Raw genomic sequence first — 22331 nt, 5'->3', positions numbered from 1 at the left:
ATGTATTAGTGTAAACAAGGCCTAAGTGTGTATTTTTGCGAGCGGGTTTGCGATGGGGGCGGTGCAAGGCGTAGGATCGGCAATGCCGGCTCAGCATCGCATTGTCTATTGGCCATCGGTGATGGATGATGACATTGTCTATCGGCCCAACCCTAACCCAAACCAAACCAAACCATACCAACACAAACCAAGCAAGCAAAAACTAAACCAAACCAATACAAATCAAAACCAAACATAGCCAACCCAAACCAAACAAACCAAAACCAAAGCAACCCAAACCAAAGCAAAGCAAACCAAACCGACCCAACCCAAACCAAACAAAAAAACAAATCAAACCGACCCAACCCAACCCAAACCAAAAAAAAAAAAAAAAAACAACCCAAACCATACCAACACATACCAAGCAAGCAAATACCAAACCAAACCAAACAAACCAAAACCAAACAAACCCAAACCAAACAAACCAAACCTAACCTTACCCAAACAAAACAAACCAAAACCAAAAGCAACCCAAACCAAACCAAACCGACCCAACCCAACCCAAACCAAAAAAATAAAAAAATAAAAAATCCCAAACCAAAACCAAACAAACCCAACCCAAACAAAACCAACCCAACCCAAGCCAAACCAAACCAAAACCAAACAAACCAAACCAAACCAAAACCAAACAAACCCAACCCAAACAAAACCAACCCAACCCAACCCAAGCCAAACCAAAACCAAACAAACCCAACCCAAACAAACCCAACCCAAGCCAAACTAAACAAACCCAACCCAAGCCAAACCAAACAAACCAAAACCAAACAAACCCAACCCAAACAAACCCAACCCAAGCCAAACCAAACAAACCCAACCCAAGCCAAACCAAACAAACCAAAACCAAACAAACCCAACCCAAACAAACCCAACCCAAGCCAAACCAAACAAACCAAAACCAAACAAACCCAACCTAAACCAAACCAACCCAACCCAAACAAACCAAAACCAAACAAACCCAACCCAAACCAAACCAACCCAACCCAAACCAAACAAACCAAAACCAAACAAACCCAACCCAACCCAAACCAAACAAACCAAAACCAAACAAACCCAACCCAAACCAAACCAACCCAACCCAACCCAAACCAAACAAACCAAAACCAAACAAACCCAAGCCAAACCAAACAAACCAAAACCAAACAAACCCAACCCAAACCAACCCAACCCAAACCAAGCAAACCAAAACCAAACAAACCCAACCCAAACCAAACCAAACAAACCAAAACCAAACAAACCCAACCCAAACCAAACCAACCCAAACCAAACCCAAAGCAACCCAAACCGACCCAACCCAAAAAAAAAAAAAAAAAAAAAAATTCAAACCCTTTACAGTACTTATAGAAATTAATTTAATGGTTTGTACCAATTCTTTTCCTTAAATGATTTTAAAATGGGTTGTCACAACTTATTGGTAGTTACAGTACTCAGATTGCTTCGTTTACTCAAATGGTTTAAGTTCACAGTACTCATTAGCATTAGTTTTTGAACTTATATGGTTTAGTTGCAATCGATTTCCTCAAATGGTTTGAGTTACCTTAACTTTTTGGGTTTTACAGTGTACTCAAATGGACCATCAAAATAAAGTGTTACCTAATATTTTGCTTTTCTATGACGTGGTTAAAAGTCATACTGAAATCTGTCATAACCTAAAGTTCATCTCACATCTCCATCATACGCTGCTTCAGGCTAGAAGAGTTTATTCTTGCTTTTGCAACATCACAAAAGGCCAAATGTAGTATTGAGAGAAATGATAAAAATAGAAAACAAGTCGAGGGAGTTTTTTTTTTTTCTTTTGCCAGCCGCTCCATGACAAGTTCCTCTGTATTCCAAATTGGATTGTATTCCAAACGATATTATACATTTAAGCAATTAGGTTAGAGAGGCTGTTGCATTGTGAACGTTGTCACGGCTTCAGGGCACATGACACAGACACACAAATGCCAGAAAGCCTTTCATCTGGGAAAAAGTTCACAATACTGGACAAACACAAAGGCCTTGTTGTTTTTTTGCGTTTTTTAAAATTGGCAGGTAACAAATACTGATCAAACGCTTGTGTTCAGTTCCAGCAAGGATGAATTAGGCTGAATTTACACTTATAGTTTGGTTTGGTTTGACTAGTTTGGTTGGGCTAGGCTAAAAGAGAAGTTAGATATACTTTCATTTGCAGAGTATTGGTAACGTGTCTGAAGAGCGAGGAGGGATAAGGGTTACAGTGAGGAGGGGTGAGATGGGTGCGCGACGTATCCGAGGACCGATAGGGAGACGCGCGATTTCCGGGAGATTATCAATCGTTTGCGGGCATCTGGGAGTCTCTTTGCATTTGTGGGAGACTCCCAAACTTCCGGGAGACTTGGGATGTGTGGTGAATGACCTCCCGCCCTACACATAATTCTCTTTTCATATAGCCGTATGCCTACTACATATCCATAAAACACTGTGATATGACCGGGCACGGATCATATTGTTTTCTCACTATACTTATTCAATTAAGCAATCTTAGAGCGATTGTTTTGGTGCGGATCCGAGAGAGATTGTTGGTTTCACATATGCCAAATGAACCACGCTAACTGGGCAAACGAGAAAGGTTCCGAAACAAAAATGTAGGTGTGAAAGCACCTTTAGTTAAAATGGAGTACATTTAAGTACTGAAAATGATTAATTGGCGTTATAGGGGTTGCGTAATGGTGCAATTTGTACTAACACGGTGGAAAAACTGAACACTTCACTAGTGAGAAAACAGTTAAACAGACCATCTGTGGTTAAGACATGCAGCTGAAAAGTCGCACGAACAAAGCTCACTGCTAAATATCAACAAACAAAGATGCAGAACGTATTTAAACATTTGATATTCACTTAAAAAGAACTTAAGAAATGAAATGCCACCAAAAATTGTTAAATTAGGACATAATCCCAAGCCATCTGTAACACTACTGCCTCACAGAAATAGCTCGAAGCTAGCGAACAACCAAACTGAAGCGAAATGCATCGCTAAAGTGGCTACAAAAGCTAAAATTCTCCAAACAATTGACTGATATGATATAAGCTATAAATAAAAATCATTCTTAAGTACTTTATGGATCGAATTTAAATTGCAAGCACAAACAGCAATGCTGTGCAAATCTCCTCCAAAAGGTCAAAGGGCGCTTTCAAACGGGCGCTCAAATGGGGAACAACAATGAAGAAACAGCCCAGAAAATCCCCAAGTGTTGCATTAAAAGCCAAAGATTTAAGGTACAGTCTAGGTGGGATACAGCTGAGGATACTTAAGTCAATATAGCATAATTTTAATAATAATATGTTTAAAAATATGTTTACATTACTGTGAGGTTTGGGGTAGTGGTAGAAATTAATAAAATACAATTTAGTAATTTAATAAACGATATAAATAATACTCAGTATGATTACTGTTTTTACATTACTGTGATGGTCGGGGTAAGAGTAGCGGTTTATGAAATATTAATAATGGATAATTGAATAAATAATATAAATAGTTCTCACTAACATCCACCCATGGCTGTATCCCTTATAGCAACAACCAACTTTTAGCTGCTTCATTGTGGCACATTCACCAGTGTTCTAGCCCATGCACTGGGAAACTGTGGACACTGCCTATGCTGTTGTGTTCACATGCTCAACAGAAATGACTATGATTGGCCGTGAAGGTCATCAGTTCACCAAACTCACCACTGTTTACTGAGTGTAACCACAGATACAGGGACACTGATCAGCTCAACAGATTCAAAATGGAGTGTTCCTTTAAAAGCCTTTACTTTGAACACCGTATACAACAGAATAAAGAAATCGTTTGTCATTTTCTTCTCCGTCCAATCAGCAGCCGTGCTCTCTCTCATTTGCATTTCTCTCTCTCTGGGCTCCAGCTAAACAATGCTCTGCCGTTGAGGCGCGTTCAGTCTTGTCACTGTGGCCTCAGCTGGGCTCATGAGAAAGAGACTCCGGCGCTTCATTCTCCGGCTCATCTCGTGGTGTTTCATCAACAAAAGCCTCCGTTCAATACAAAACATCCTCTCACACATCCGCAAAAACCAAAGCAGCAATAACAGGCCTGTAGAAGCGGTCACAGGCGCCAAGAACGCCAACCGCACACTGACAAAGCCATTGAGCGTCCGAGATCTGCTATTCAGGAGAGACAGACGCTCTCGGTTTAATGCCATTCAGCGGAGAGACCAGTATTCTTTACATGGCCTTGCATTTTTAATGGCGTGACGCTATACCTCCGTGTGATTGAAGATCTGGGGTTGGACTGAAGCCTGGAAGAGCTCAGTAATAAAAAGAGTCATCTTCATTTCTGGATGCGGCTTGTTGTGTTTTGTTAGTAGATGGAAGCAAAACTACAAAAATAAATAGTTTAATGTTATGCATTATATTTACAGTATTACAATACTTAATAAAAAGTTGATAGTTGACAAGGACATATAATATAATCTAAAATATTTATCATAAATAAACAAAAAGATAGGGCGGCGCGGTGGCGCAGTAGGAAGTTGGGGTTTCTGTGTTTTCATGTTCTCCCTGTGTGATGTGCGTTAATGAGGTAGCGTGAATGACGCAATTCGTGCGAATGAAGGGGCGCAAGTTGAGCGTTTTGCGCGATTGACACGCTTAACGTTTGTATCAGACACGGCTTCAAACAAATTTACGTTGTTTATCAACCTTCCTAAAAGAAAGCACATAAACACAGTTATTCTCTCAATAAAATCCATGTTAGCCAAACCTGCGTCTATTTAGTGAATAAAGCTGATTTGACACACGAATGAAGCAAGTAAACTCAAAATATTCACGCGTCTATTTACGAGAAAATGCCGTAATTTTTTCACACAATCCGGTGTGAACACAGCATAACAGGCACATGGGAACAGTGGGCAGGGAGAACTAGCATTAAAGGCACAGGCCACAAAAACAGCTACAAGATGCCTGAAAATAACTTCAGAAAGGTGTAAAAAATAATCTCATGGGTGCTTTGAGCTGAAACTTTATAGACACATTCTGGAGACACAAAAAAACTAATCTTAAATCTACATTTACATTAAATTTAGTCATTTAGCAGACGCTTTTATCCAAAGCGACAAACAAATGAGGACAAGGAAGCAATTTACACAACTATAAGAGCAACAATGAATAAGTGCTGTAGGCAAGTTTCAGGTCTGTAAAGTCTAAGAAGGAAAGTATTAATATTTATTTATTTTTTTGAGTACAGTTAGTGGTATATATCCAGAGAGGCAATTGCAGATTAGGAATGGAAGTGGAGACTAAATAGTTGAGTTTTTAGTCGTTTCTTGAAAACAGCGAGTGACTCTGCCGTTCTGATGCAGTTAGGGAATTCATTCCACCAACTGGGCAGATTGAGTGTGAGCGTTCGGGAAAGTGATTTCTTCCCTCTTTGGGATGGAACCACGAGGCGATGTTCATTCACAGAACGCAAGTTTCTGGAGGGCACATAGATCTGCAGAAGTGAGAGCAGATAAGAAGGGGCGCAGCCAGAAATCGCTTTGTAAGCAAACATCAGAGCTTTGAATTTGATGCGAGCAGCAACTGGCAGCCAGTGCAAACGGATAAGTAGCGGAGTGACATGTACTCTTTTAGGTTCATTAAAGACCACTCGTGCTGCTGCGTTCTGGAGCAGCTGCAGAGGCTTGATAGAGTTAGCTGGAAGCCCCGCTAGCAGAGAGTTGCAGTAGTCCAGTTTGGAGAGAACAAGAGCTTGAACAAGGAGTTGAGCTGCATGTTTAGATAAGAAGGGCCGGATCTTTCTGATGTTATAGAGTGCGAATCTGCACGATCGAGCAGTTCTAGAAATGTGGTCAGAGAAGTTTATCTTGGAAAAAAGTGGTAAAATATGTACCTGTTGAATAAACAGTGTCCACTACCAACAAACAACAGACTTTTTGCCAGCAAATATGCTAAAAATATATATTTTAATATGTTTCCTACCCTTAATTACACCAATCAAGAATCTGTCTAAAAATGTCTAAAGTTACCACTAATACAATTAAAAAATAGTTACTACTAACAATAAAGTAAATCAAATGTAAACTATGAGTGTAAAGTTACACCATTTTCGTGTCAACATCGGTTTCAATGGTGCCAGCAGTGAAAATCTGGGGCTGTGGACAATGTGGAACATGTATTGTTCCTTGATGGGTCCGTCCTCACTATCTTTCCCATATCCAGTAGAGTTACAGTGTGGAGAAGCCCCAAAGACACATACCAAATTTCCAAATTGTCACAGTGCAACATTTAGGTCAACGTAGAGATAACATGATCATAACAACTGTTATATTTTACATGCAAAACTGCCCTTCATGTTGCAATCTGATTGTTAACAAATTAATAATAAAACTTACATTACGTTTAATCATAAATCATTCAAGTAAATTCTTTGAATAAGATATTCATACTTTAAAAGGTCAGAATAAAAATAAATAAATTTAAAACACAGCCCAGCTCATCGTTAATAACTCACTAAAATCCTGATTTTCTAATATTATAACGTAAAATAAGCCAAATCAAAACAGCAAAAGGATTTAGCTATAAATATATTCATATAGGGAGGTCTTCAAGATCTCACCTCTACTAGGACTGTGTTTCCTGGTGCATGAGAACAAGGAGAGCATGTTTTCGGTGTCTCTGCGGTCGTGTCCACTCTCTGCATTATTTACACCACTTGCTTTAAAACTAGACAGTATGACACACAGATGGAAAAACCGAGCACATACCAACACACACTCAATGTTAACATGCTAGGAAAACATCCTCTTTGTTCTTCATGTCTGAGCAAGCAGCCCAGGTTAACCACATGTTGCAGGTTTTGTTAAAGACCTCTTGGCTGTGTCTTGTCCGAGCCTGTCTGCACTATAAAGAAACCATTCCAGCTTTAAAACACAGTATAGAAACCATTAAAGACATTAAAGACCAGAAAACTACGCACATACTGTAAGCATGACATCTTCGCTTGCACTAGACTAACACCCATTCTTTTTAGCAATTCCTATACATATGGTTTAAAAAAAAAAAGCAAAGTTCACAAACAAAAGTCTTGTCGTCGATCCCAGTTGTAAGAGCAACAAATAATAACTTGACATCTAGTTGATCATTTGGAAAAATGGCAGATTTTTTTGATGAATCATCTGCTGAACTGTATCGCAATCATCACAAATAGTGAAGAACCTATTGGAACCTGCATGGACCCAAGATTCTCACAGAAATCAGTCAAGTTTGGTGAAAGAAAAATCATGGTTTGAGGTTACATTCAGTATGGGGGTGTGAGAGATCTGCAGAGTGGATGGCAACATCAACAGAACATCAACAACTTCAGAACTGGCCAGCCCAGTCACCAGATATAAACATTATTAAGGATGTCTGGGGTAAGATAAAAGAAGAGGCATTGAAAATGAATCCAAAGTATCATGATGAACTCTGGGAGTCCTGCAAGAATGCTTTCTTTGCCATTCCAGATGACTTCATTAATAAATAAAGTCTGCCTTTCTGCCATTCTATGCCTTTCATATAAGCCATTTTTGATACCAAATGATTAACTAGAAGTCAAGTTATTATTTGCTGTTCCTAAAACTTGGATAGGTGACAAGACTTTTGTCAGGTTGTGTACAATAAATGCTCCAGAACAACAGCTATGAATGTAGAAGTCTGAAAATCACATTACAGATTATCAGACACAAGCAAGAGAAGTTCGTTCACGGTCCGTGTAGCTTTGTCAAAAGTGTTCCTAAAGTCAAAGCAAAACATAAAAGGAATAGCTGACCTAAAAAAATGATAACTCTATTATCGTTTGCTCACCTTCATGTTGTTCCAAATCTGTATGACCTACTTTACTTACACAAAAGAAGATATTCTGACAAAAAAGGAATCTGTGTTTTGTGGCTTTACAATGGATGTCTGTGTTGGTCTGAGACCGACTGACTTTCATTATATGGGAAAAAAACATTTGAAACACTTGTGTTGTACAGAATTGAAGTCATTGAATCATACATGATTGAAATGACTGATTTTACATTATTTTGGAGTTAAAAATGGCAGAATTTTTTCCATATTTTGTGATTCACAAGAGTTTTCTGTTTATTTGCATTGTTTTAAATTGCATTATGAGACGATGATCTCTGCTTTGACCACTTTTGATGTTGAAAATTCAACTCTACAGTTGAACAAAGTGACTTTTATTGACATTTTAAGTTGAAATAATATAATGTATAAAAAATAACACAGAGAAAGAGTCTGTTAAATAACAGAAAATGTACTGGTAGTTTATTACAAGAGTTTTGTAGCTAGGCATGGGCATGGTAAAATAACCTTGGATATAAATATCACAGTGTTGGTATTACTGCTCTAAAATATTTTCTTTTTAAATGTCTGGGTAAAAAACAAAACCTTTTGCCCTTTGTACAAAATATATTTTAATTTAAGAAACATTTATAATATTGCGGAGCAGTAAACATTTCAGGTTAAATAATTCAAGTGAATCATTAACTGCCTTCATTTGTTTCAAAAACACTGATTTATTTACAATTTAAAACGCCATCTTGGAAATCTTTTCTGCTGGAGATAATACTGTCCTAAAAAACAAAACAAAAAATCTTACTCATACCTTAGGAACGGTATAGCAGATAATTTAGACGGTTTTAAAACCTTGACATTTCCAAACTCCGGTATATATCTTGAACACAGATATCATCCCATGCTTAATTTTAGCATAACATACAACACCAACCCAGACAAAAAGGCACTTTAAATTGTTAAAAATCTTAATAAATGTCACTTTTTTTTTACTTTTTAAGTTTAAAATTTAATGGAAGAAAGATCAAGGTCCCATAATGCCTAAATAATTGAGGAAAAATAAAAACATAAATCACAAAATGTGGAAAACTGTTAATTTACGAATATTTTGTTGCAGTGTACAACTAAAAAATAAATAAATAAATAAATTCTTAATACTGAACAGTAATAAAACTGTAATATTGAATCTACCTTCATCAGCTGGTGAACATTAAAACACAGACATCCAATAAGAATCCATCCTTCTTTAAAGAGTTTGAGCATTTAAGCAGCAGAACTGCAGCACATGCTTATAATGAACAATGTTCTCATGCGCTGTTGATGCTAATAGGCCACATACACACGCTGCTGCCAAGTTCAGTTTGTTAGGTCACCTTTTAGTGCTTAATCCTATTCTGTGTACACACAGTTCAGTAATTTATGGAAGTGAAAAACACATTTAGCAATCCAATTATCTCCTGAAAAATGACAAATTCTTTCACAAAAATCCAACGCAGTATGAATTGTTAGTGACTTAGTTGAAGAGATATCAATGTGTCTTTACATTTAAAAAAAATAAAAGAAAGGATGTTTGATACTTTGCATGGTCTCCAAGGTTCACATAATCTTGGATCTGGACCATAAAAGCCTAAAAATGCTGTCTCCGAGTGTATGGAGGGCCAAAATGTAGTAAAAAAAAGGTGTCTCTAAATGAAAATATAATAGTGTGTACATGACCTGAGCTTTAACTAATTTGTGTTGCCAGATCTTCCTAGAAAAAAAGCTTAATAAAAACAAATGCCGAACTCTTGTCTGGGAAATGAGCCATATCAAAATATAAGTGCATCTGCCTGCTTTATTGATTCCATGAATCGCTTGTTTCAATTATAATAAGTGGACATGGCAACATTTCAAGTGCGCGATGTGCAAAGCGGCCATCAAAACAAACAAGACAAGATGCCTCTGTTGAAGGTGATTTAGCTCAAATGAACCACTGACCATAACAAAGCTGTGGGCGCTGTAATTGGGGATGAACTGATCAAGTTTTTATTTTTATTTATTTTAACCACCAATCTGAACAGGGTAGGTTATTATTACTCTTTTATTTCTGCATTTCAATAACCTTAATGTGTCTTAAAAATCAGTACAATTTGCTGACAGCAACATAGCCCTAAAATACATTAGGAAAATAAGTCCTTCATTGTTCTTCTAATTAACTGGTAACACAACTTTAGGTCACAATTCACTCTATTATCTACCGGTTTATTACCAGCCTTTTATTAAGATATGAATGTTTATTAGTAGTTGTTAAATATGATCTCATTCTGCATCCCTAATCCTATTTAAAATCTAAACCCAACTTCTACCTTACTAACTACAAATAAATAGTTAATTAGTAGTTCATTAAGCTAGTAGTGTTAGTTTAGGGTTTGGTAATACTGTGAATTGGGATTTCAGTAAACACTAGCATTGTGGACTAAACCTAAACAATGCTGCAGTTAAACTTTACCGCACCCAAACACAATACTTTGATCATAAAATGAAACTCATAATCCATAATCATATTAAAATATGTAGCAAGCACCTTTTCAATGGTAACAAACAAGAATGTACACACATTTATTGCATTATTATTACTCTACCCAAAATGTGCATTTGCTTGGATATCATGATGTTCACAGATCTTCATGAATGAACATCATGACTTTATTCTGAATTCCTCCTTATACTTCAAATTGCTGAGATCGACCAATGCAAATCTCTGCTCTGCATCCTCAGTGCTCCGTCTTTAGTGAAAATACCTAGATACCACAACTTTAGAAATAGAATAGTGTCAATTATCACAATTGTTAAGGGCATTTGTCGGTACCTAGATTTATAATTTAGGGAATTGATTGATGCATTCAAATGCTATTGTTAATCCTGAAACTTCATTTCGGTAACTGTATGGCTCACTTGGACCCTAAGCTGGTGCTGAAAATAATCAGATATCAGCTACTGTAAACAGTGGTAAATTCCCCCCAAAAGTGGGTTCAATCAAACTATACCATGCAGTGTAAAACATTACAAGTTCAACAGGTTTTGTAGCGCTCACATGTAATATTACTAAAATTAGATGTATTATTTTTATTAATGCATTTTAGGACCCAGATGTAAAATAATTTTTCTTTCTTTTTTTTGATTTCTCAGTGTTGATTGGCTGATGGCCATGTTTTTTTTTTTCATGTCATGCTACCTTAGAGAAACTGAATGGCAAATTTCAAGTTGATTGGACAAACGGTAGCTTAGATAGTGTTTTTCACTCTATATAAATTTATGATAACCGTGGCTGACACAAAAACACATCCACAATGGACAATGTTAACACAGAAAAAAATAAACTGAAATCTATTATTTTAACAATAGTCATTATTCTTGCTTATACACATTTTGTGTCGCATGTAGATATTTAAACCAAATAATAGGCAACAAATGTTAACAAGACCTTATGTTGAAATTTATATACATAATAATTAGCTTTCAGTGTAGTTATTATCATTTTAAAGTGGACAAAAATAACTTGAATGGTAAGATTAGACAAAGTTAGATTTAAAATTTTTTTTATTAGGTTCATCTTAGGTCAGACATTAAAATATACATAATATTGATACATATAGATATACGCACTGATACAATTCATATTTATAAATAAAAGGTAAAATACCACATTTATACACAAAGATATACAAACATGTCAAATTATTTCTCATTAAGAAAAACAAAATTAGATGTAAAAACTGTTAAGAGGGCGACGCGGTGGCGCAGTAGGTAGTGCTGTCACCTCACAGCAAGAAGGTCGCTGGTTCGAGCCTCGGCTCGGTCAGTTCTGTGTGGAGTTTGCATGTTCTCCCTGTGTTCACGTGGGTTTCCTCCGGGTGCTCCGGTTTCCCTCACAGTCCAAAGACATGTTGTACAGGTGAATTGGGTAGGCTAAATTATCCGTAGTGTAAGTGTGTGAATGAGAGTGTATGGATGTTTCACAGAAATGGGTTGCAGCTGGAAGGGCATCAGCTGCGTAAAACATATGCTGGATAAGTTGGCGGTTCATTCTGCTGTGGCGACCCCAGAGTAATTAAGAGACTAAGCCGAAAAGAAAATGAATGAATGAATGAACTCTTAAGTGTCTTACTAGAATTACAATCTCAATTCTGTAAAAAAAAAAAGTATACAAACGTTTGTTTGACATTTATAATGAAAAACTAAAATCTAGAGGCAACTAATATGACTTAATATAATCGCTAATGACACCGGCATAACCTCTACCAAAATATAGTCACACCAACAGGAAAGAAGGTAGCAAAATCAGACCATTCATAGTCCTTCAATGAGAACAAAACACAGATTTTTACCACACAGAACTACAAATCACCTCTATTTTTACACACAAACAACTTAACAATGATGACTGAAAGGACACACTAGCAGCTCACACAGTTGAGTGTCATATGGCCAGTGGAACTGTGTGGAATACTGTGGTCTGGCTCCAGCTATACGAACAAATGTGAACAGGGCCATATTAATTATAACACCATAACAACTGCTAACAAAAAGGCCAGCTGTATGTTTGTGTGTGTGTTAGACTGTGTGCATGTGTGCGTGTGTGTGTGTTCAGGACAGCCGACAGAAGAATTCATGCCCTGAACATTTGGACTTACAGATACAGTACATCAGTGTGAAAAGATAAGCATCAACATCAAAAACACACACACAAAATCCCCTACACCAACAACAAATGGGCAACAAGTGGGTCAAATTCCCCGCATTCCACCGCCCATCCCTTTAACGGTTTAATTGAATGTATATCAGATCATTGTGGTCCGAAGTGAACGAAAATAAAGCGAGACCACAAAGGAGTCTTTAAAAGCGCTCAGCCTTTATATGGACACACTGGTTTGTATAAATGCAGTGCGCTACTGATTATGGGGTATGATTTTTACGAGCTTCTATTTTCTCTCTCTCCGTCAGTGATAATATTGAAGAGGAAAAGGTTTCTGGACAGCAAAAGCACCACAGATGACCACAACAGACAACACACTTGACTTCTATAGATAGATGATTACTAAATAATCATAGTGAGTGAAAGTTTCACATGCAGTGAAACAGGTCAGTGAGAAGACGGATGCAAATATGATTTTTTTAAATATATACATGTATAATGATCTCGTTATGCCTACTGTATATGTACATTATGATCAAAAAGCTATTTAATGTTTACATCCACTGCAGTGTCTTTTTGTAGGTCGGATATGTCTTGTATGTAGCTATTTTCTCACAGATTATTGTTGCAGGATGTCAGTCTATAAAAAGTATAATAAAAATATTTTTTAAAAGCTATTTAAATATTGATATTTTTATCATTATATCCAATAAATGGATGGAAAGTGACAGTGAAATTGTTAAAAACATGTTAGGAAAAGGTCTTCTCTTATATATTAGGCGCAACCATTTGGGCATTTATAAATGTTATTTGTGCAGCAAATATTAAAATTATGAAACAGAAATGCAATAAATATGATGTTTATTCATTTGAATCAATCTCTCTGATTCATAGTGTTCTACTGTATTTTTGATTAAATAAATGCATCATTTGCTAACATAAGAGATTAAAACAAAACAAACAACCCTAAATTTCAAATGGTAGTACAATCCTTCCTGGAACACGCAAATTACTTCTGTTTAAATTATGAACATTTTAGGGGTCGTTTGCCAGCTGTGCAATTTAATCGAAATCGAATCGCGATTTCAAACATAGCTAAATCGCAAGTGGCTCCAACATGAAATTTGTTTGTATTATTTAATTTCCCCTGCCCAGAGCAAATGTGTGACTGCTGTCTCTGTGTGATAATTTTACTAGCCAATTGAGTGGGAACAATTGAGTGATGAATGTCTTGCTAAAAAGTCTAATGTAAGTATTGCCAGTGGCACTCAATCTATTAGCAAGCAACAACAAAGTACACTTTCAGAGGTGTTTCAGCCATGTTAGTTTGCTGAGGCCCAATCCCAATTCTACCCCTTAGCCCTTCCCCTTACCGTGAAGGAGTGGGTGTGTCCTAATTCTCTTTCGCTTAAAGGGGTAGGGATAAGGGGAAGGGGTGAATAGCCCTTTGAATAAAGATTTTTCAGGACCACACTCGAAACAAAGGGGTAAGAAATAGTTACACCTATGTAAGGCAGGAAAGTTACACCCGGAAGTAAGGAGATCCACAAATTAGTATTTTTTTGTCATTATTTACAAATTTTTAAAAGCCAAAAATAGCTTTTTAGTCAATTTCACCGATCAATGTGGACAAGTTGTTGTTTTTTAACAAAATACAGTAGTCAACATTTGAAGCTGTCCTAAAGGTATTGAACAACACCCATTCATGTTCTAGGACAATTTTGAAAAACTTCACTTTGAATTTTTACTGCTGTACTGTGCGCAAAAAAGGAAAACCTTACCATTTTTAGTACACCATCATCATGTAAATGCACCTTTAGAGAGCAATTTGTCGCCTGGCAAATTATTCTATTATAAAAAAAAAAAAAAAAAAAACATTGAAAGAAGGACCTGTGCCATCTATAAGTACCCCGGGTGGGCTGTTTAGATTTTGAGCCATAGCAAACCACCCAGAACACCTTAGCAACAGCACAGCAACAATGCTAAAAAACCTCTCTCCTTAGCAACCGCATAGGAATGCCTTGGCATCCATCCAAAACAGCCTGGCATCGTGATCAGCAAACACCATTCAAATCGATGCAAATCTCCAGTTTAAAAATCCACAAAAGAAACCAGAGATTTCTTAAATATAAAGACAGTCACACCTAAGATACTATTAAACGGACAATTCAAAATAAAAAAGGTCATGAACACACCTTCCACTCATTTTTCCATTAAACGCAAAAGAAGACATTTACATAAAACATGAGTTCCACATCATTGCCACTGATTTCCATGTTATTTTTTCTTGCTACAATGGGTTGTGAATGGCTACTTGTTTGCAGCAGTCTTCAAAATACAATCTTTTGTGTACAACAGAAAACAAAACCCTATGAAGGTTTGGAAAAGCACGGGAGTGAGTAATTGAATTTTTTGGGCTGAACTATTAATTTAATGGCAGATAGACAATGTGTCCTTGGGTAATATTAGAAAAAATGCACCCTTCGGCATCATATAAAAAGCAATGAGCTCATGCCTCGGTTTTGATCCAGAATCAAGGTGTCACAAGATTTCCATTGACGCTAACCTAAACTCAATTGACAAGCGCCTGAGGTCACACTTACACTGACAGCGCAGGAGTCTAGATTCAATAAGCAAATATTTTCTGATGTGCCATTACTTGCATACACTAAAAGTTTGTGTGCATGATCACAATTCACTGGAATCATCATCATCGCTGTGGATACTGACAAGCTTTGAATGTGAAAACAACACTTTTGGTGCGGGTCCAAGTGAGATTTGGGATTAATACATTTAAAAGTCGCCCCAAGTGACTGAGGCCAATCAGTGAAACTGTTACAAACCGTTGACCAACAAACAATACGCTTCTCACGGTCCAAGAGTGAAAAGAGGAGGAGGGGGGGAGTTCATGATCAAATTCAGGGTCACATTTCAACTCATGTCACTGAACTGTGGGAAGGTTTAACCTGTAACTGAATGTAGATGGGATTCAGATCTACACAGTAAATAAAAAAGAGACTATAACTATAAAAGAGACTTACTATAAGAACTTTTAAATGTAAGCTTTAAGGTTACTGCAATGTGTATTATAATTGTGAATAATAGTAGACTATATAAGTGTACTACAGAGAAAAAAGTGGAAATGAATGAAGTTTGTGATTAGTATGGGTCACAATAATTAACTACATTACTAGAAAAATACTTTACATTTAAAGCACATATTGGTTTCAAAGCTAACGTTAATTTCAGCTTTTAATAATACATTATTTAACCTGAGCTATTATGTGCTTATTTGTAGATTAATAGTAACTCATTTAACTAATGCATTTCTCATAGATAGTTAACACTATATACAATTAACTACTGGGACCTTATTTTTTGTGCAAATTGTATTGGTATTTTGTATTATTAATTATGCTTTTACTTTTGTAATGATATTTTTGTTAATTAAATATGCTGTTGGTGCCCTTTTAAATTTGAGAAAAATAATAGACAGACAGACAGATAGATGATAGATAGAACGATAGATAGATAGGTAGGTAGGTAGGTAGGTAGGTAGGTAGGTGGATGGATGGATGAATTGATGGATGGATGGATGGACAGACAGATAGAGGGATGGACGGAAGGACAGATAGATAGATGATAGATAGATGATAGATAGATAGATAGATAGATAGATAGATAGATAGATAGATAGATAGATAGATAGATAGATAGATGGATAGATAGATAGATGGATAGATAGATAGATAGGATCAAATGATAGACAGACAGACAGACAGACAGACAGACAGACAGATATATAGGTAGGTAGGTAGGTAGGTAGGTAGGTAGATAGATAGATAGATAGATAGATAGATAGATAGATAGATAGATAGATAGATAGATAGATAGATAGATAGATAGATAGATAGATAGATAGATAGATAGAGAGATAGATAGATAGAGAGATAGAGAGATAGAGAGATAGATAGATAGATAGATAGATAGATAGATAGATAGATAGATAGATAGATAGATAGATAGATAGATAGATAGATAAAACAATAGAACAATATTAAAAATGATATCAAGTACAACATGCAAAAACCCCACGACATCACAGATATCTGAAGCCCAGAGTTACCATAAAGTTAAGTTTCTGAGTATACTGTAAGTTACCCATAAAACCCCAAAAGGCAGTTCACACTGAACACAACCCCAACCTGACTCAATAGTTTTCCATTTGTATCTACAGTAGTCGAGTTTCCTACCTGTCAAGACTTTGAGCTGCAGCCAGAGTTTGGTAATGTCCTGACAGAGCAGGGACACTCGGTTGAGCTCCATCCCGCTCAGAGAGCACCTCCGCCGGTCCCCAGGTGCCTCTATCTCTGGGGCTTCATCCTTCTGCAGGACATTACTGAAGCTAAAGCGTCCGTCAGCGCACTTCACATATCCGCATCTCCCAACACACCAGCTCCAGCGGCATCAGGTTACACACACACACACACACACGCGCACACACACACACACGTGCAGGTGGACGCAGCAGACGGTTGAGTTAAACAGAGGAAAAGCCTCAGGGCACCCGCCTAAACCAGAACGCAATTCTGTAGCAACCTGAATGTGTGTATGTGTGTGTGTGGAAGAGAGGATAAGCTCTTACGTACGCAAACACTCACTCTCTAATCGTCCTGTCCTGCCACTAACAGGTTTGAGAGACGGGGGAGAGGGAGGGAGAGAGGGAGAGAGAGAGAGAGAGAGAGAGAGAGAGAGAGAGAGAGAGAGAGAGAGAGTTTTCTGTGTTAGTTACTCTGCCAGCTCCCTGTGGATTAATAATAGACACCCAATCAGAAAACTGAGGCCGGACCAAGGGGCGGAGCTGTCAAAGCACAGCTGTCTATATTACTGGATGAGCATCTAGGAAGAGACTCAGTCTATATTAAAGTGAGTAGGAACGAAGGATACTTCACATACAGTTGAACTTACAATTAATAGCCCGCCTGAATTATTAGCCCCCCCCTAATAACTTATTTATTTGATTTTTGTCATGTCGCCAGCACATATTATTTTACTGAATGTTTTTTAAGATACTTAAAATAAAAAAAAATTTAAAATAAAAAACATTTGACTTTAAAACAAATCAGACTTTCTTCAGAAGAAAATATATCAAAAGACATTCTGTAAAAAACTCCTTGTTCTGCTAAACATCATTTGGGAAATATTTAAATAATTAATAATAATTTTAAACTGTAGATGTGTAAAGTTACATTAGGGTATTTACATTCACCGGCCACTTTATTAGGTACACCTGTCCAACTGCTCAATAAAGCAAATTTCTAATCAGCCAATCACACGGCAGCAACTCAATAAAGTTAAGCATGTAGACATGCTCAAGACGATCTGTTGCAGTTCAAACTGAGCATCAGAATGAGGAAGAAATGTGATTTAAGTGACTTTGAACGTGGCATGGTGGTTAGCGCCAGACATGCTGGTCTAAGTATTTCAGACCCAAATTTCTGAGGAATATTTCCAGTACCTTGTTGAATCTCTGCCACGAAGTTGTGAATGCAAAAAAAGTGCCCAACCCTTTACTAGTAAGGGTAGATAGCTTTAGTTTATGTACAAAAATTCATGTTAATTTTAATAGTTATTTACGTTAGTAATGTTCACACACAATGTACAATTCATGCTATTAACAAACCATTAACTAAGACTTTTAGCTTAATAAATTACGAACTAGCTGCATATTAGTTAGTTGGATTTAGATATTCTAATTTAAAATAAGATCATACTATATATGCTTATAAACAGGTAATAGATTAATAATAGGCCAGTAATAAGCAAGTATTAAATTGTGTGAATTGTTACCTTAACTAAAGTGTTTCCATTAGTGTTTTTTACATATACACCATTAGGTCATAAAAGTATTATTATTATTATTATTATTAATATTAATAAATATATTTGTTATTACATAAAAACATTTATGACATTAAACATTAAAATTTATTAAATGAGCAATGCATTTGATACAGGATTCATTAAAATTTGTAAACATTAAGGACACTTGATTGTTACAGTAATTGTTATTGTCTTTATGAACCCATTAAATGCTATTACCAGATACAAATGTTTTCTGATTTTTAAAATGCATCAGTAATGTTGAATTGATTTACTATTAACTGTTATTAATAAAACACAGAAGCAAATTAGTTTAATGAAATTTTGTAAAGTGCCAAAAATATATTTAATAAATACCGAATAAGGAATAATTTTTGTACTCTGACCTGTGGACTACACAAACCCAGTTCAAGATCTTTTATATGAAAACACTTTAGTGTCAGGCAGATCAGCAACAATCCATAAGAGCAGAGTGAATGGAGCTGCAAGTCTGTATTCTCAACTCACAAAGATCCTGGGAAAAAGACGCACACACACACACAGACAAGTGCACACACACATAGGACCACCTGTCTGAGTCTGCTGCTGTGAATAAAACAGCTCTATAGTTCTGCAAAGCCTTTGATGGAACTCAAAACCCTTCAGCTTGAGAAAGAAAAAGCCATAAATGGAAACTAAATACATTTAGACACATCAAAACCAGCTTTTTATGCTTAAAAAAACAGCTCAACAAAACTACCAACCATAGAAAAGTAAAGCCAAGTTATCATTTAGTGTAAAACAGTGTGCACTCTGATGAAATCTAAAATGTACTCCCAACTAAAATAAACAAAAATCAGGGATTTTTTTTTTATTAATAACAATGTAATTAAATAATACAAATGTAAATAAATAAGGCTAAACAATGTTGCTGATATGCTTTGCTTATCGTTTTTTTTAATGTAGTCTTAATTTTCAACAATCATTGTAAAACTGAATACTATGCGGTTAATGAAATTTCATTAAAACATATGAAAGTTTAATGTACTAAAAAGGCTAAAGTAAACTGACCACAAACTTTGAAGCTGAACTTAAAGAATGCTAGAAGGATTTGCTTCTACTCTGTTTATGTAGATTGAATAAGGAAAATGTTGAAATCAATTTGAATTTCATGATATCGTGTTTTTGCACAAGTTTAACACAGGGAGTCTGTATACTTAGATTGTATACTAAAACTGTATACGGCAAGATCCAATATGTATGCAGGCAAAAACTGTGTTTTGCTGAGCCACATTAACACATGCAATTGTTAACTAATGATTAATCATAAAGATTTGAGTTAATCAAAAAAATATTTTGACCCACAAACTGAAAATCTACTCACCATTTACTCTCTCAAGTGTTTACCATAGGTTTCATTTTTCTGTTCAAGATATTAAAAAAAAATGTTAGAAACATGTTAAAATTGACTTCTATACAGTGGAAGTCAAAGGTTACAGGTTTGCAACATTTTTAGAGACCTAACAGGAATTGCTGCATTTATTATTATTATTATTAATGTTAATATTATTAATATTATTTTCTAGAATGAATCATGATTTTGAGAGTCTAAACATTCTTAAAACTTACAAAGCTTTGCACATGCACCAGAAGTGGCAAACATTTACATTTGTTATAGGCTTCAGAAGTGGGTGTGGAAAAATGGCTTGACAGCGCCACCTATGCACATTTAACAGACCCGATCTACGTTTCACGCAAATTTACGAAAATTGGCACACACACATCAAACATGACCAACAAAAAAGTCTCCTGGGGCGAAATCTCAAACCCAACAAGATATCAAATATTTCAAAATGTCTGGAGTGTGTTATCCTGGTAATTTTTTATTTTTGGTTAACTATCCCTTTAATTAGCTCAAACCTTTATAATTAAGAGATTAGAATCACCTGTGCACTGCCTCACTTGTTACAAAAAATGTAGCACAAAATGAAAATGTACAATTCGCCTAACTAACGAGTTGTTCTACTCATACAGTATGTTTTGAGTCATCTGTATTTATGAATATTTGCAGCGTGAGATATGCAAACAAAAAGGTGGATGTAGTGTATGGGCTCTCTGTCTGGATAATAAGCAATGGTGATTTTGTAGCCTGAAGGTCAGAGGTCAGATTCAGCAGGAGCACTTTATAAAAGCAGGTCAGGCTGTGGAGGATCTGGAAATCCCCTACTCTCTCTCTTCTCTTAGATCTTGTGTCCTGCTATATATATATACATACACACTCACTGCACGCTCATCTGTCATCAGTCACTCACACACTAGAGGTTAAGAGAATAAAAGCCGTCACTTTTAATGAAGACAACCATAAACACAATGTGCCTTTCTGTGTAACTCCACACGACTGAACTGCAGCCTCTGTGAAGATCAATAAAGACCAATAATAAAACAAATATAATAATTTGGACTGAAGAATAAAGATACATTTTATAGCTACAATTTTAATACATTTATGGTTTATATTATAGTACTTTACAGTCTATACAAGATACATGTTGTCATTTTATATCGCTTATAGTTTGTAAGATGATAAAAAACCTGTCAATTAATCAACCAAACCACCAACTAAATCAATCAACCAACCCACCAACCAATCAATTGATTAGCCAACCAATTAAACCCACCAACCAACCAATTAATTAACCAACCAACAACCCAATTAACCAACCAACCAACCAACCAATCCAATAACTAATTAACCAATCAACCACTCAAATAACTAACCAACCAACCAACCATTTAACCAACCAACCATTTAACCAACCAACCAACCAACCAACCAACCACTCACTCACTCACTCACTCACTCACTCACTCACTCACTCACTCACTCACTCACTCACTCACTCACTCATTTACAGACCAACCAACCAACAAACGAACGAACTAATAAATCAACTAATCAACCAATTAATCAATGTATCAACCAATTACTCAACCAACCAATTAACCAATGAATGAATGAATGAATCAATCAATCAATCAATCAATCAATCAATCAACAAACAAACTAAGATTAATCAACCAATCAACCAATTTATAAACCAACTAACACACAAAGCAATAAATCAATTAACCAATCAACCAACAAACCAATTAACTAACCAACCAACCAAATTAATTAACCAAACAACCAATTAATCAACTATCCAAGCAGTCAATTAAGTTATCAATCAACCAACCGACCAATCAATTAACCACCCACCAACCAATTAACCAACCAATTAACCAACCAACCAACCAAACAAACAACTAACCAACCAACCAATCAATTAACCAACAAACCAAAAACATTTATCAACCAATGAACCAATAAATCAATCAACTAATTAACTAACCAACCAACCAATCAACAAAAGAAACAATCAACCAATAAACCAATAAATTAATCAACCAATCAACCAAATAACAAACCAACAAACGAATGAACCAATAAATCGGTTAAAAAAACCAACCAAATCAACGATTTAACCAATTAATTAACCAATCACAATTAACTAAGCAATCAATTAATCAACCAATCAATCAACAAACACAATCAATCAATCAATCAACAATTTCTTTAATGAATTAATTTACAAATCATATAATAGTATTTAAATGCTTAAAATGTTTCATTATTAAACAATTAACACTTGCAAAAATTAAATACAGTATGTGAAACATGTACACATGGGTTTAATGCATGTATATTTAGAATTAATAAATCTTTTTTAATTGTCTCTGTAAAAATTTTGATTTGATGTTTCAACTAAAGCTTGCACAAAATGCTTAAATATCGTCTAACAATTGCATAGCAATAAATCAAACAAGGACTTAATTATTAATCAAATTAAACAAACAAACAAACAACTTTAATTACTATAAAATATTATTTAGTTTTCAGAAATAAGTC

At 35.8% G+C, this 22331-nt stretch overlaps 1 protein-coding gene across 43 annotated transcripts in view; it reads right to left on the bottom strand.

The window, feature by feature from the left end:
- mcf2la (mcf.2 cell line derived transforming sequence-like a) overlaps positions 1 to 22331 on the bottom strand; it is a 139993-nt gene that overhangs the window by 81478 nt on the left and 36184 nt on the right. For 8 of the 43 annotated variants that reach the window (XR_015476920.1, XM_087237610.1, XM_087237618.1 and 5 more), the window contains exon 1: positions 16774 to 16966. The exons of 33 other annotated variants lie outside the window; for them this stretch is intronic. Coding sequence is in view for 9 of the 10 variants with exons in the window: in XM_087237610.1 (XP_087093736.1) it covers positions 16774 to 16846 (73 nt within the window). In the remaining variant the exon portion in view is untranslated. Of the gene's footprint in view, positions 1 to 6625; positions 6711 to 16773; positions 16967 to 22331 lie in introns of those variants that run through there. 2 more of the 43 variants (XM_087237637.1, XM_087237642.1) reach the window with 1 other exon arrangement.

This window comes from Danio rerio, chromosome 1 (genome assembly GCF_052040795.2).
Source record: "Danio rerio strain M-AB ecotype USA chromosome 1, GRCz13ab, whole genome shotgun sequence".
Lineage (NCBI taxonomy): Eukaryota > Metazoa > Chordata > Actinopteri > Cypriniformes > Danionidae > Danio > Danio rerio.
This window is presented reverse-complemented; position numbering and strand designations above follow the sequence as displayed.